The sequence below is a fragment of the Mirounga angustirostris genome, unplaced genomic scaffold (assembly GCF_029215605.1).
Source record: "Mirounga angustirostris isolate CCGP_5_RB_7025 unplaced genomic scaffold, mMirAng1.0.hap1 SCAF_17, whole genome shotgun sequence".
NCBI lineage: Eukaryota > Metazoa > Chordata > Mammalia > Carnivora > Phocidae > Mirounga > Mirounga angustirostris.
In genome coordinates this window covers 16,254,789-16,270,843 of record NW_026991725.1, presented here as the reverse complement: position 1 = coordinate 16,270,843, position 16,055 = coordinate 16,254,789, and the positions used below count along the sequence as shown (strand labels likewise).

General features: G+C 41.7%; 1 protein-coding gene across 1 annotated transcript in view; it reads left to right on the top strand.

Annotated features, from left to right (window-relative positions):
• Positions 1-16,055, top strand: part of ANKFN1 (ankyrin repeat and fibronectin type III domain containing 1) — a 156,138-nt gene that overhangs the window by 11,264 nt on the left and 128,819 nt on the right. Inside the window, exons 2-3 of the mRNA XM_045889204.2 lie at positions 3,577-3,778; positions 6,477-6,687. Of these exons, the coding sequence (XP_045745160.2) occupies positions 3,593-3,778; positions 6,477-6,687 (397 nt within the window). The 5' untranslated portion in view covers positions 3,577-3,592. The remainder of the gene's footprint in view (positions 1-3,576; positions 3,779-6,476; positions 6,688-16,055) is intronic.

Here is a 16,055-nt window from a genome sequence, read left to right as displayed (position 1 = left end):
CACCTAGGTGGCTCAGTCAGTTAAGTGTCTGACTCTTGATTTCAGCTCAAGTCTTGATCTCAGGGTTGTGAGTTCAAGCCCCATGTTGGGTTCCATGCTTGGCATGGAGCCTACTTTAAAAAAAAAAAAATCTCAGTTGGAAAGTTTTGTCTTTTATTAGGAAATTAAACCATTTGGGTATATTGTGCTTACATATATATTCAATCTTATCCTTACTACTTCATTTTACATTTCTATTTATTATGGTCTCTTCATTTTTTAATTTTTCTTTAGGGTTATCCTTATTCCTATCTTTCCACTAATAGTTTGAAGTTCAACTTTCTGTTTTACTATAAGTTACTGTAAACATCCATATAAAAACATCTAAACTTATATTTTCTATCAAAATAAAACTCAATAGTATAATAAGTACATAAAGTCATATCTTAAAACAATGTTTAAAACAAACAAGAAAACTATTTGAATCATTACCAATGTACTTTGGTGTCTCTGGTTTGAGAAGAAGATTGAGGTAATTTTACCAATTGCTGCTATTTATTGAGTGGCTGTTAGCATTAAACAGGATACATGCTTTCATTTGTTAATTCATTTAATCTTCACAACTCTGTAAGAACTCTTGTTATATATGATGAAATGAACTCTGAGAATTTAAATAAAGTTCCTAGAGTCACATAGATTATAGTTAACAATATGATGATCCAGGCTTGGGTCTGCCAAATTCCAGAGCCAAAACTACACTGCTTCTCAAAGGCTTGCACCTTTCTAAAAGGGTAAAAATTTAAGAGTACAGTCAGTTGGGAGGGATGTGCATGTTTATGAGAACAAATAATACAGAGTGTCTTTCTCAATATCTTTCATCAGACAAAATTTTAAATATGGGGGGGGGAGAAAATATAATGATAGATGAAATCTAGAAGAATAGAAACATGCTGAAAGATGGCCAGGAAGGAAGGGACAGCTGGGGCAGTATGAGAAGGAAGTCAAAGAGACAGAGAAAGTCAACCTATTTTGACTGAAGGGAACAGATGGGAGATGAGCAAAGACAAAAGGGGCCATGTGGGTAGGTGTCATCAGTTAGAGGGCAAGTAACTGGAATTTGATCAATCGACAAGAATTTATTTACTGGACTCCTGGGTACTGTGTGAGATACAAAAGAATGTAGAGTTATTTTGGGAATGATAATGATGTAGACAAGACAGATGGCTTGAACTGGGGCATTAACGCTGAAGGAAAAGGCTAAAGACAGAAGGCAGAAAGAAAGAGGTTAAGGCAATCTCCATGTGAGCCAGCTTGCATATCAATCTGGAATTTTTGTGGGAACAGCAAGATATAGAGGAAATGCTGTAATTGCTATTGAATCAAAGTTAAAGATCTGTAGATGGAACGAGAAAGATACCAAATCACCTACCCCCTCTATTTCTGCTTTTGTGTAAATTAAAAGATTATTAAAGATGAAAACACACCCATATGTACATACACACTACAGATAGTGCTTTAAATCATCCTCCCAAATGTACATATGACCATTTAGCTAAGACTGAGTGGGGCCTGATACAGTTGACTAAAACCGAATAGGTCTGAGGACCTTGGAAAGTACTAAGAAGTAATTTGTGTTGGAGGAGATTGCAGGCAAGACTTAAAAGGTTCCTAAAGACATTCAACAATGTAACGAGCATAGCTTTCCATTTGTTAAAGTGAAAGTAAGTCAAGTTAGTTGGCGCAACAGATATGGAACCCAGTTCAGAAACATGAGGAGAAAATGAGGTTTCTGAGTAGTTCCTTAGTATATTATTTGTCATAGACTCTCATATGAGCATTCATTTATTCTAAAGTATTTATTGAACATCTTCTGTAACAAAAATGATAGCTGCCATGAGTTTTCCTGTATTCTAAGCTCTCTACATGCATTATCTCATCAAATCCTCATAACTGTAATAATGTTAGCATTATCCCTATTTTACAAATGAGAAAAATAAGATTCAGATATGTTAAGTAACTCACCCAAGGTCACATAGTCAGTAGCTGGAAGAGAAGCAATTCATAGCCTAATCTGTATTATATTTCTTGTACTTCGAGGCAGGCATATTTTAGGTATAAAAATTAATACTTGGCAGGCCTTGTTCTTAAGAAGCATACAGACTAGCAAGGAGACAGAAAGCCAAACAGCTGTAAAACAATAAAATATTTTCTGTAAGAGGCATATACTAGGTGAGTGAGTAAATACAAATTTGCCTGCAGCTATCAGAGAGCACTTGAGCATAGACTTTAAGGATCATCAGTCATTTCCTAGGTGATGAAGGCACAGATGGAATTCCAGTACAGGCAAAAGTAGTGCAAACAAGCACCCAGAGGTAGGAAAGAGTTTGAACTATTTAGGAAACCCTAAGGAAATCAGAAAGACTGAAACATAAAACGTAGAGGAACAGTAAGAGATGAGGTTGGAGAGGCACGCACCTGTATGTGAGGCTAAAGAACTTACAATTTACCCTATAGAAGTCAATCCTGTGAAGAGTTGGGTTAATAAAAGAGGTTCTACATGATATTGTATAATGGGGTCCATAAGACTATGAAAAGTCAAGGACTGGAGATGACCTGTGAGGGCCACAGCTAAATAGAAATGGCAGCATTACAAATGGAAGACTCCATTGGAGATTCGAGGGGAGGTGGTGGGAAGGCAACAGCGTGCTCCAGAGAGACCTGGTCCTGTTTACTGGAGGCTCCCCCGAGGTGGAGACACTTGGCACATAACTGCCTCGGCCAGTTATTTCATTTATGCATTTGCTCATCCAATGCACAGATGCATGCCAGGCAGCCATAGCCTCGGTAGCATCAATATTTCAGTAGCAATACCGAACTTAATGGTGGATGGCTTTTGAAATGGCATGGCTGATCTCCTGGAAACTGACTCCAAGTATGACACTGGTGAGGACCTGTTTAGAGATTTGTGGACAGCAGTCAAGTACAGCATGGAGAATGCCAATAGTGAGTGCCCTGGAGGACACTGTCTGCAGTATCTGGGGTGAGCAGGGAGGGACCTATGGGTACAAATCCCCCAAACTTTTGGGCACTGAGGTAGCTCACCAAATCTCAGACAAGAGGCATAGTCGAACACCTCAAGAGAATGGGTATCTGCAGGGAACAACCACACCCAACAGAGGGCAGCATCTAAAACGAGGTAGGTAGAAAGATCCCAATTACATATACCCAAGGGGAACTGAACAGAACCCCTGGGTTATAGATTTGAGATACTTCCTCCCAGTGGGATAGAGACTGAAAGACTTGAGTAGAGGCTCATGTCATATATACGTTTGTACGTAAATGTATATGTTTAGATAGTAAATGGATGTTGTCCTTTCATTCTTTCCCCCACTTAGTTATGTGGCCATAAACAAGCTGCTTCCCTCCCTGGGTTTCAGCTTTCTCATCTATAACATGAAAAAGCTGGATCTCTTCAAGATCCCTTCCAGCTACAGTATTTTATTAGGATTCCAGATGGTTACTGGTGATGATAAAATTCTTTGTCAACTTATAATTGTCTTGTGTATATGATACAACATCAGATTTTCCTCCTCTTAGGAACTGCCGTGTGAAAATGACCCAACAAATGCAGAATCTACATCTTTCTCAGTCGAAGAAACATAGTGCTCCATCGTCTCCCAATGCTGCCAAACGCCTGTACAGAAACCTCTCTGAGAAACTGAAGGGGAGCCACTCTTCATTTGACGAGGCCTATTTTCGAGCAAGAACAGACCGGCTGAGCCTCAGAAAGACCTCAGTGGTAATAACACTGTTTTTATTCTTGTCTCTGCTTGATTGGTGCAGTTGTGTTTGGGTTTGAAGAGATTCTAAGATGCTCCACATTTACTTCAGAACCTGCATGTGCAGTTTTTAAGTGCTGAGAGTCCGGGAAGATAGGACCTGCACATGTCTGTGCTGTGAGCTGAAACTTGAGTGAATGTGAGAGTTTCCCTTTCTTTTTTTTAATTTCTTGCCTTTCTTTTCTCTTAGTTTTTCTTTCTCTAATGTATCAAAGAAACAACAACAAAATGGCAGTTTGACAAATAGCATGAATTAAATAGGCTTTTTGAGAGCTCCGGTGTTCATTCAGATACTGAATGAACAATGAACATTTCATTTACTTATTTATAATGTATGGCCCATATGCTTTTCCAGAGGCATTCAAAACAGAATCTAGGCAAAAAAAATGTGTATGTGTTATATAATGGGAAATAAAGTGATAGAGATAGAGGGAGAGAGTGAGCGAGAAAAGAAGGGAGGAAGGAAGGAGTGAAAAAACTAGAAAATAATGGGGATAGAAAGAGAAATAGATATACGAAAATCCTAAGCAAATATAGTACCTAAAACTTACCATGACATTTCTCTCTGAGCTCCTAGTCAGTCAAAGCAGAAAGGGAAGTCCACTTGGTTATAGCATCCCATTAGCTGATAACTGAAAGTCTACCAGAAGCATGAGTGTTTTCCTATTGCTGAGTCCTCTGGCCTTTATAAGATGCCACAGTGAATTGTGTGATAGAGAAGGAAGGTCAATATTGGTGATGTTACGGACATTGTCATAGAGTAGTTTCTGATACCGACCCTTGGTAAGAGCTGAGGGCATAATATTACCATGCTTGGCAAGGGCATTTCTGCAGGGGGTAATGGCACCACTTGTTTGAGCTTAACACAGAAATGAGCGCAAGCCTTTCCAGAGAGAAGCATGCTAGGGTTTGCCAACAAAAGCATGGAGGAGGAAATGACTCAAGAGTGAGAGCAAATATGGCACATGAGAAATTAGGCATACTAAGAATCACAGACAAATACACAACTGTGGACAGGGCAGCATGCTAACTTTGTTCTCTCTGTTTTCTCATTTGTTGTCTCATTTCCAGCTCATCTTCTGGGAGGGTTCGGTTGCTGAGTTACGGCCTCAGCAGCAGAGGCTCTTCCGTTTGGCAGACTGTAGACAAAACACTTCTCCATTCAGCAGACTCTCCTGTAGCAAAGAGAGCTGCATACCAAAAATAGTTCTACCCCTGGGGACCCCATTGTCAAAACATGTATTTGCATAATAGCGCTGTATTTCCCTCAAATTTCAATCATGTGTCATGTGCTCAGTTAGGCTGACCTGCAGCCTTCGATGGAGATAATTGATTTTTGGTGATACTAAAAATAAACTCTGCCAACCTAAATATTTGGTCACTGAAGACCTTGCACGGTTTAATCAGGCGAGCCCTGTGCTATGTCAGGACCAATGGTATTTCAACATTTTTAAAGAGCAAACAATTCCTGGAGAAGATACCGGATAGATGTGTAAATAGTGTATTTGTTACCCTTCTCCCATGAGCTGCAGAAATAACATATTTGAGAGAATTCCAGAGCTTTTCTCCTTTGTTTACTATTAATCTCTGATAGAACTTTTCAATGTAACTGTATTGTCCTTAGCTGTTATTTTTCTATAGGTGATTTTTATCCTATGATTATTCAGCTTTTGGCCCTCTCAGCACAGTTGGCTACCCAGCCACTGAAACCCTCACCGGACACCACCTCTTGAGGCCTTCCCTTGAGGGCTCAGAACTGCCAGGTGTTCAGTGGTTGGGGCTCTGGGCTGAGAAGGTGCAGAGGTTAGTACAGAGGAGTGTAGGAGCTGGGGAGCCGGCCTGTAGGCAGTGAGAGCTATTCGAGAGTTGCAGGAAGGAAGGGGTATGTAACATAATCGACATTAGTGGTATTATTCTTGTGTCAGTATGGAGCACGGGCTGGAGGACACTAGGACCAGCAACAGGCAGGTCCCTGCCGTCGTCCAGGCAAGGGATGACAGTGGTCTGGGTCTGAGTGATAGTAGGGACATGGGGATGGGAGGGGAGGGGATGAGTCGGGGGGAAAGCGTGCTCTCAGTTGCAAGCCAGTCATCATTTCAGCGACCTGTGCTGCATTATCTATGGCAGATTTTCCTGAACTGTGCTCTATAGAACACTGTTTCCAGGGGCAGTTAAAACAAATGCAATAAAAAAAAAAAAAGCAAAAACTTGTTCTCTGAAGAAATATTAAAACAGGTCATATTTCCCATCTGTTGGAGAGTCATAACTGCATAACTGCATGTTAGAATTATTAAAGACTCTGAGAGGTCTTACAGTAAAATAATGCAACAACCCAGCTTAATCCAGTGTACACCAAATTTATATGACTGCACGCTACATTCTCCATAGAACACCTCGTAATGACCTATCAGACAGTACTGCACAAAAGGCTGGTTTGAGGAAAGCTGATGTTTGCTCTTCTCTGTAGACCAGCCATGCTGTACTGTATGGTCTTAAGTGCATCTAAATATACAGATCCATTCGGTGCCCATTAGAAAGATGGAGGGAAGGTCCAGCTGTGTTAACAACTGCAGTTATAAGTGGGGAGCAGTCACTGACATCAGAACAGCTAAGCCACAAGGCAAGCTGTGCTCACCTGCTTGTGTTCTTGCCCTCCAGAACTTCCAGGGCAATGAAGCCATGTTCGAAGCAGTCGAACAACAGGACATAGATGCCGTGCAGATCCTCCTGTATCAGTACACACTGGAAGAACTAGATCTCAACACACCTAACAGCGAGGGGCTGACGCCTCTAGATATCGCCATCATGACCAACAATGTGCCTATCGCCAGGATTCTTCTGAGGACAGGGGCCCGAGAAAGTCCACACTGTAAGTAAACCTGGGAAGAAAACCATGTACTGTTAAGACTTGACCCAGCTTCATGCCACCGAAATAGCCATTGCTGACATTTAGAGCAGAACAGTTGACGAAGACAGGCTCTGAGTGCCTTTACGTGTTTTCATGGACTTTCACGCAAATAGTGACAGTGTTTAACCAGTCTAGGCATCAGGTTACATTCTAAACAGAATACACTGAGTGGAATTGAACAGGAACCTGGAAAGAACTTCCTCCTAAGAATATAACCTAAGTTTTAAAATATGTGAAACACACCAAGTGAGGCTATAGAATAGGAACGTAGAAAAAGTTTAAGTATGTGTGTGTTAGTGTCTTGTGTCCATAGGCAATATGGTGACTTCATTCAATCACTCATTCATTCAACAAACACTGAGGACAGGGCACTGTTCTAGGTATGCCATGGTGAGCCATGGATACCATGGTGAGCAAGGAATGCCATGGTGAGCAAGATAAAATCCCTGTTATCATAGAATTTAGACACTAGTGGAGGAAACTTCCAATAAGCAAGTAAATAGATTAATTAAATTATAAACTCAAATAATGGTGAATGCTATGAAGAAAATAAAGTGAGTGGCTAGAGATTGATGGAGTGGGGACTATTCTAAATAGGTGGGGCAAGAAAAGCTTCCCTGATGTAGTAACATTTGAGCCTGGTCCTACGTGAGATCAGGGAATGAGCCATGAGGAGATACGGGGTCAAACCCTAGGCAGAGTTAACGGCAATAGAAAGGTGTGGAGGCAGGCAGGAACGAGATTGCATGTTTGATGGCCACAGCACATCAGCCAGGAGGAGAGTGATCACCGAGGAAGATCATTCCGGCTCTCACACCCGTGACAGGATGCTCACTTTGATCGTAAATGGGACGGAGAGACAGCAGAGCCGCTGAAACCGATGGATGACATATTCTGCTTTACATTTTAAAAGATCGCTACTGTGCTCCGTGGCAAATAGACAGTGGTGGGGCCACTGTGGAACTGGGAAGGCCAGTTAGGAGGCCAGGAGACAGACGCTTGGACTGGCACGGTAGTGACATTGATGGTGAGCAGGGGTGGAATTCTGGATGTATTTTGGAACAGCTTCATTGAGAGATAATTCACGTGCATGTAACTCATCCATTTCATGTGTACAGTTCAGTGGTTTTTGGTATACACACCATGTGCAACCATGACCACAGTCCTTTTTAGACCATTTTCATTACTCATACCCTCTCACTCCCCAACCACCCCCGCACTCTTCCCAGCAGGCAGACACTAATCTACTTCCTCTTCCTATAGATTGCCCATTCAGGACATTTCATGTAAGTGGAATCATATAATGTATGGTCTGTTGGGACTGGCTTCTTTCTGGATGTATTCTGAAGTAGAGCTCATAGTACTTTGCCCAGGGGAGCTGCTCTGGGGCCGATGGCAGAGCCAGCCCAGGAGCGGACAGGACAAAGCTGTGGAGCCCTCAGCTAATGCCAGGCACTATTCTGAGCACTTTACATGCATTGACTCCTTGAAACCTCACGGCAACATTCTGAGGTAGGCACTCGCATTCCCCTTGGTACAAACTCTCTGACCCAATGACCACAATGGCTCTGAGCCACAGTTTTTATGTTTCCTAAAAGAAAAAAGTAAACTCATCAAACTGCTACTTTCACTAATACTGATTCACTTACTTCCAAGTGGTGAGACCCAGGAGGCTGAAAGAGAAGCAAGCAAATATATAATTAGAGGCCACATCTCTGCTCCTAAATTTCATAAACCCCCACCACCCAAAGACTAGGTACAGAGGCAGATCCTTGTATCAGGAAACTCTTTATTTTAAAAATGCTGAGCTCACCACATTCATGTCAGAGTGAGGATTTGGGTTCAGTAGGGTTGGGGCTTTGCAGTAAGAGCTCCATCGTCAAAGTGCCGCTTCTTTCTAATGGAATGGGAGGCTCGGAGGGGTGGGCAAATAGAGATGGAAGAAACCGAAAAGTCTTTGCTACCTTCCAACTTACATTGCAATAATGTCTGCCCCAAAGATCCAGCGAGAGAGGGGTGGGGAGAGAATCAGAGGGTCTGAACACAGAGAATGCAGACTGAGCCCCATTCTATAGGAACAAGGAAACCATTCATCCAGATGTTGCCTGCACTGGGCTGGATGAAACATTAGTCCCACTTACCTGAGACGCTACAAAGAACTCTGCATTTTCCATGAAACCAGTGAGACTCCCAATCTCCCCAAGTCCCCTTGTGCATAATTAAATCTCCATAAAAGAACCTGCGTCCTAAATAATCTAGTTAAACCAAAAGCAAATTCATTCAAAAGGTCCCTGGTTTTTCTCATTCCCTCTGGCATGATAACCACAATCATCATGACAAAGTTGTAAAGGAAGATGAGAGATAAACCCAGGTTTTAGCCTCCGGGAAATATGACACCTAAGTCACCTTGGCCACCCAAGAAGTCAAGGAGATCGTACCCTGTATAGACTCCCACATGTGTAAAGGTGGCAAAGGAATAGTGATTGAGTAACTGTGAAGCATTATCTCTGATTTTTACAGTAGCACAGATTCTGAGAGGTTAAGTGACTAACCAAAGATCACACATCTGGCAAGTGAATAGGGATGTCAAGGACTCAAACCCAGGTCTGTGGGACACCCATGCCTGGGATCCTTCTCTGCAAACTTACTGCCTTTCCAAATAATCAGTACAGAGGGCTGTGGCCGCTGGGCCCTTGCATCTTTCCCTTTGTGCCATTTGCTAAAATCCTCTGGTGTGTGTCTTTGTTCTCTTCTATACACTAAGGTGCCATGCCTGTTAGAGAGAGGCACGATAGAAAAGCACAATCTGTTTTCAGGGATTTTTAATTCACTTTATATATCAAGTACCAAAGGAAGAGAATTGCTTCTGTGCGTGAGTGTGAGCCAGCCCAGGAGAAAAACCGTGGTCCACCAGCCAGAACCAGATAAGCAAACACCTGCTGCAAATCGTTCCCCAAAAGTTGCAGAGGCAGGATATAAGAGAAGAAAAATAACAGTGAGGCCTTAAGTCCAAAGAGCGTTTGACACATTGTGAAAATCCTTTTGCTTGCATCACCTCATTTGGTCCTCACAACTGGCCTGTAAAATGGGAGTCCCTTACCTCATTCTGCTCAATGAAGAAACCGGAATAAGGAAAGTCAGATAATTCACCCAACACTACAAAGCCAGGAAGTGGTGAACTATGACTTGAACCCAGATCCTCTGTAATGCTTTGGTATTTGTGTAAAAGCGTTAGCACGCTCACTGTCACACCTCATTCTTCCCTTCCCTGACTCTCCGTTGCTTCCTCTTCTCATGCCAGTCAAGTTTTTCAAAGCAACGAGCAGAGTTTCTAATAGGGTGAATTTTCTATCTTCCTTTCCCCTGGGTGTTCCCTTCTGAAAACCAGCCCCATACTCTTTTCACGCTGCCAACCAAGAATCCCAGCACAACTCAGAAGCAAGTCCTCTGTGATCCACCACGGTTCATTGCAGGAATCACAAAGACACAGATGAGTTTAGGGACTTAACTCTAAACCATTGGTCAGGCATGTCTTCCAGGCTTTAGCCCCTGAATCACAATGCTATATCGAGGTGTTCCTTACAAACATGGCTTGAAACTCAACCAGGTACTCTTTCCTTACTCATAGGGAAAGTTCCAGAAGTGGCCACCGGAACTTGCATACCGCCCCAAGGTTAAATATATGCAGAACCCCACCTGCTTATTAGATCCATCTACTGTGTTTATTCAGTGACTTTTTTCTGTTCTTCCCACCTTTAGGCAAGCAGCAAAATAATACTCATTCCTTCTAGAAGATAGTATCAGCTATTATGAAAGTAGAATCCCAAGTACTTCCACTCGGACTGGTGTGCTGAGCTCAGGAAACTGGCAGAGACTCTGAAAGGACTGGAGCTGGGACAGCTAATGTAGGGACACCCAGGAGCTCTGCATTTGATGGTTCCAGCCAGTCAGTATCCCAGTTGCCGTGACTCCTGCTCAATGGGACAAATGCTATCTGAGAAAGACTTATCTCCCTTAGTGAAAGTCCCCAGTCATAGGCCCTTCCCTTATTCTGACTAACTCATGTCCTGCCCCCACTCTCCAATCCCAGTTCAGTGGTCTCCAGGAGGAATGTGCTGAGTCATCAGTGAGCTCCTTGCCTCTCTGTGGCTGCTATTTATTTGGGATCATCTAGGGTCTATAAACAGTAATTATAAAGAAATGAGTTCTTTTTGGATACCTACCATGTGCAGATGGGGTCACTCATATGGATTTTGTCTGTCTTTCGAGCCCAGTACCTGACACATAGTAGGTGCTCAGACATTTTCAGGTGAAATTTTGAATGCCCCTGTGTTAGGCTGCTGGGAATTACAGGCATTGGATTCAGGCACATAGACACACATATGAGTTACATGCATAGTGTATACACAATGTGTGGGAAATACCTGTAAGTCTTTCAGTAATTTATACCTGGGAGTACCTCTTGCTATTGTCACGTTGCTATTTTCCAGGTACTGTTGTAGAATTTGGTTGTAAATGGAGCCTGACTGTTTTCAGCTTTATACTGTTGAATAATGTGGACCAGTAAGAATGATGGAATGCTCCTCATCTTTAGTCTCTCTGCCCTTTCTACAGCCTTGTTCTCCCTTCTCTGCAGACCCTCCCTGTGTTTCTCTGTGAACTCGCTCACTTTCTCTCGGACATTGCCTCTGGAACTAGGAGATGTCGCCCAGCCTTAGTTGTGTGCAGTTACTTGCCGAGTGGCTGTCGTGCGAGTGTGGTGCAGACACCAGTGTTAGAATCTTGGCCGACTTGTCAGGATGCACCACTAGTTTCTGCAGTAGTCGAAGGATCGTGTTGGTGCTGGGACCGGTTCAGGGCACGTCTAAGAGGTGTGACTATAAACTAATGAGCCTGGCTTTATATAAACAAACACCCCAGAAAGTCTACAATCCAAACAAATGTTATCCTTTAACATGGTCCTCATGGGAGACCCCACACTTGCTCCAACAGAGCTGCCATTGCTCTAAACACTTTTGGATTTGTCCTCAGAGCCAGTTTATGAGAAAATCTGACTCGCTGCTTAGAGTCACACCTGATTTTTGTTCCAAAACAGCATTGCCCAGCGTCATCACCCTCCGTGTTCACCAGACTTGGCTTCAAATGATTTAGAGAGGTTTCCTGAAATCAAATCCACCCTCAAAGGACAAAGATTTGCAACCGTTAAGAATATGTAAAGAACAAGCTTTGGGCCGGTCTCTAGAATGAGTCCCCAGGTATTTTTGTTTGCTTCATTAAAATAGGTGTACAGATCCTCACTCACCTGGACTTACAGACCTGCTCCTCGAGCCTCATCTCACACTGCTCACCCCTCATGCATGGTACACCAGCCCCACCAGCTTCCCTCCCATCCCATGAACACGCTGCACTCACTCTCTTCTCAGAGGGCCTCTGTCCCAGCTAGTCCCTGTGCAGGGAGTGCTCAGAGGCTTTCAGTCATGATCATTCCCTGGCCAGCTCCTTCCTAACATTTCCACTTAAATGTCACATCTTCAGGTGAGGCTTTCTCTGGCCATCAAGTCCAAAGTCACTTTCTAATCACATCACTTTATTTTAATGTTCTATATAGTACTTATCAGTATATATTTTTCATTTTATTTGTTTATTTTCCATCTCTCCTGCATTAGAATGTAAGCTCCACAGAGCAGAACCTGTCTGTCTCATTCATTACAGTATCCCCAGCAAACAGTAGGCACTCAATAAAAAATGTGTTGAATTGAATGAATCCCAAGGCTACTTCTTTTGAAGGGTATGAATATATTATTTCTTTTGAAGGGAATGATTGGTCTTTTTTTATATTTCCAAACAATTATTTAGACATCAGGTGGCCACGGCCTAAGCTCTACTCACCTGCTCCTCAAGAGTTAATTGTCCTTTCATTTTCTTGTTTTTAATTTTTAAATATTCATGCAACACAGAATATATTCTCCTTGTAAAAAATGAAAACATTATAGATAAAGTTAAAAGATACCTTTGACAACCCACCCAAACCATCCTTGTGCCATGCACACGCTCACAATCTAGGCCCCCATCCCTAAGTTCCCCCAACATAACTGCTGCTATCACCTCCAGGCTTGACTGAGCTAGGGGATCCACTTCAACCTTACTCAGAGTGACTGTTGGCAAGAGACTTCCATTACTTCCTGCGTGGGCCTCTCCAGAGGGCTGCTCCCTGATGTGACCGTTAGCTCCCGCCAGTGCAAATGATCTGAGAGAGAGACCAAGGTAGAAGCAACAGTGTCTTTTATCACCTAATCTCAGGAAGGATATATTCTCATTTCCTGCCGAATGTTGTTGATCACACAGGCCAACTCCGGCACAGTGTGGTCGGGTGTGACTACTGTGAGACAGAGATCATCGGGGGCTCTCCTGGAGTTGAGGATTAAATGTAATAATAACAGCTTTAAACTATTTCCCTGGCACACTGTAAATGGTCAAAAAATTGTTAGTCAATATAAATATCAAAAACAATATAAAACAATCCAAGAGTTTCTGGTAAGGAATTTAAATATTTTACCCATCTGTTTGCATTTTTAAAACACTGCCCAAATCAAGCACTTTTTAACATTTGTGGGATTTTATGTTCTAAAACTGCACTGTCCAACACAGGAGCCACCAGCCACATGCGACAACTGAGTATTTGAAATGCATCTAGTCCAAATTAAAATGTGTCCTTAATGTAAAACGACCCTGAATTTTCAAGGCTTAAGTACAATAAAATATATTTTAGTGTATTATATATATTACATATATTTATTTTTATATATTTATTTTATATATAATATATATACTATCTCAATAATTTTACATTGATTACATGTTGAGAGGATAATATTTTGGATCTGCAGAGTTAACTAAGATAGATTATTAAAGTTAATACCACTTTTTTCTTTTCACTTTTTCATTTTATTTTTTTTTCAAATTTTTATTTAAATTCTAGTTAGTTAACATATAGTGTAATGTTGGTTTCAGGAGTAGAATATAGTGATTCATCACTTGCAAATAACAACCAGTGCTCAACACAACAAGCACCTTCCTTAATACCCATCACCCATTTAGCCCATCCCCCACCCACCTCCCTCCAGCAACCCTCAGTACTTTTTTTTCTTTTTTAATGTCACTGCTAGGAAATTTTAAACAATGTGGCTTACACTGTATTTCTATTAGACAGCAGCGAAGGTATTGGCAGAAGATAGGATTATCTTCTTTCATACTTAAGCCATGACATCATTTGGTGATCTGCTTTGGATTCTCTAAATAATTTCCTCAAGGGTTTTGCATACAAGCTTGTTTTAGAAATGTCCATTGGCCCTTTGGAGTTTGGGAAACTTAGGATGGAAGTCTCTCTCTGTGTCATTGGCTCTGGCTTCTTAAAGAACCACAATTACAACTTAAACTATATAATATGGACTTTGTGAATCCACATTCTGTTGGAAAGTAGCAGGGAAGAACATTCCAGAGCCCCATGTCCAGGGCGTAATGAGCTCTAGGAGGAGAAAACACCACAGTAATTAAAATGAAACATTTAATCTCTAAATCTCTAAAACTTTTTGGAGCTACATTCTCAAAGTCCTTGGGGAAACCTGAAATTAAGACAACAGGTTGAGACCTGAGGGAGCCAGAGTGAATTCTGACTCCGGAACCCTTCAGGACAGGTAAATTGAAACGGAGGTTTTGAGCTTTTCTGGTATGAGAGTTTTTGAATGAAAAAACATTTAATTTTTGGACTCCTCTACAGTATTTCTTTTGATGTTCCTACCTGAAAACAAGGCAGTTGTGAGGCTGTGAGAAGGTTGTCCCTTATGATCAGCAAAGATGAATTTTATTAACTGCTATTCTTGGTTGCCCAGAGGACACTGGCTTACAATTCAAGGTTTATACCTAAGTGACCTTTTTTTCTTCTCTGAAATAACCGATAGGGTTGAAACTGACACCACTTAGTATATAATATATTTCTGACTGGTAGTTGGGACAGAAGATTTTTACCTGGGGGCAAGAGGGTTTTTTTTTTTTGGTTTTTGGTTTTTGGTTTTTGGTTTTTTTTAATGGAAGGACATAGAGCTATTTTATAAAACAAGTATTTGATTTATTTTTGTGTGCCTCTAAAAACTATGACCAGTGAGTGTAATAATAATACAAAACCCCACTATTGAGAGCCATCTGTGTAAAGATTACCAATAACTTATCGCAGCTTATGAGACAGCTTACTGTGCTACTTTTCAGATGAGACAATTGGGTTCAAGATGGCAGCGTAACTGGTGAGAATCACACATTCGTAACGGGCAGTGCTTGATCTAGATTGATAACCTAAAGCCCTTTTACCACTTTACCTCCAGTTTGGAAATAAGACGAGAGCAGATTTCAGCTTAGGATGAGGAAACTTTTTAAAATTAAATTAAACTCTTTTAAATTAAAACTGAAAGTGAGAATGGATAGGGCTGCCTTGGTGAGCAGCAAGTTCCCCTCCTAGAGGAAATCGTATAGGGCCAAGGGTGTTATAAGAAGAATCATCTAAGGCTGGTTCTAAGGCTCCTTCAGACATTCAGACTAAAGAATTGTCTTGTACCTTCTTTTCTCATCAATAAATTTAAAACAAAAAAGAAAAGAAAAATGCTAGTAACAATAGAAAAGTTGTTGCTGAGTTGCAAAATGCCATATCATTAGTAATAGGCAAATGTATTCATTTTTTCCAAGCAAATCAAATGAATTATTCCCTAAAACTTTCAGTTAAGAATTAAAATTAGTTTACATTTTACCCTCATTACGACATTTTCAATCTCTAAGCAATTATCAACCAGGCCCAAACTCACCAGTTGCAGGGCAAGGCGAAATTAAGAAATAGTACGTATTAGGCGCTCCATAGGTTAGAGTCTGATGGTGAGGAAAAAACACTCAGTCCGATCATTATTTATCTCAGGATTTAAACAGTAACTGTAATTGTATTCTTTGAACACCAAGTTCCCGCCCCACCCCCGCCCCCACCTCGTAGTTAATTAGCTGGGCAGGTTTTAGAACAAATACCCACTCAGACACTGGGTGGTAGAAATGCTGTTGATAATTAAACACCACAATAGCATGGGGCCTATTTCAGGAGCAGCCGAGTGGTCTTGCCCCAGCCGGCCGGCTCACCACACACTCACAGACCCTCTATTGTGCTGGCCATGGCTGCTCAGAGGGATAGTTGCTTGGCTGGAGAAGGAGCCAACTGCAGTAAGAGAGAAAAGACCAGACCTTGCAAACAGATCGGAAATTGTGCACTCAAGAGGAAAATATCCCGAGTGTGGAAGTAA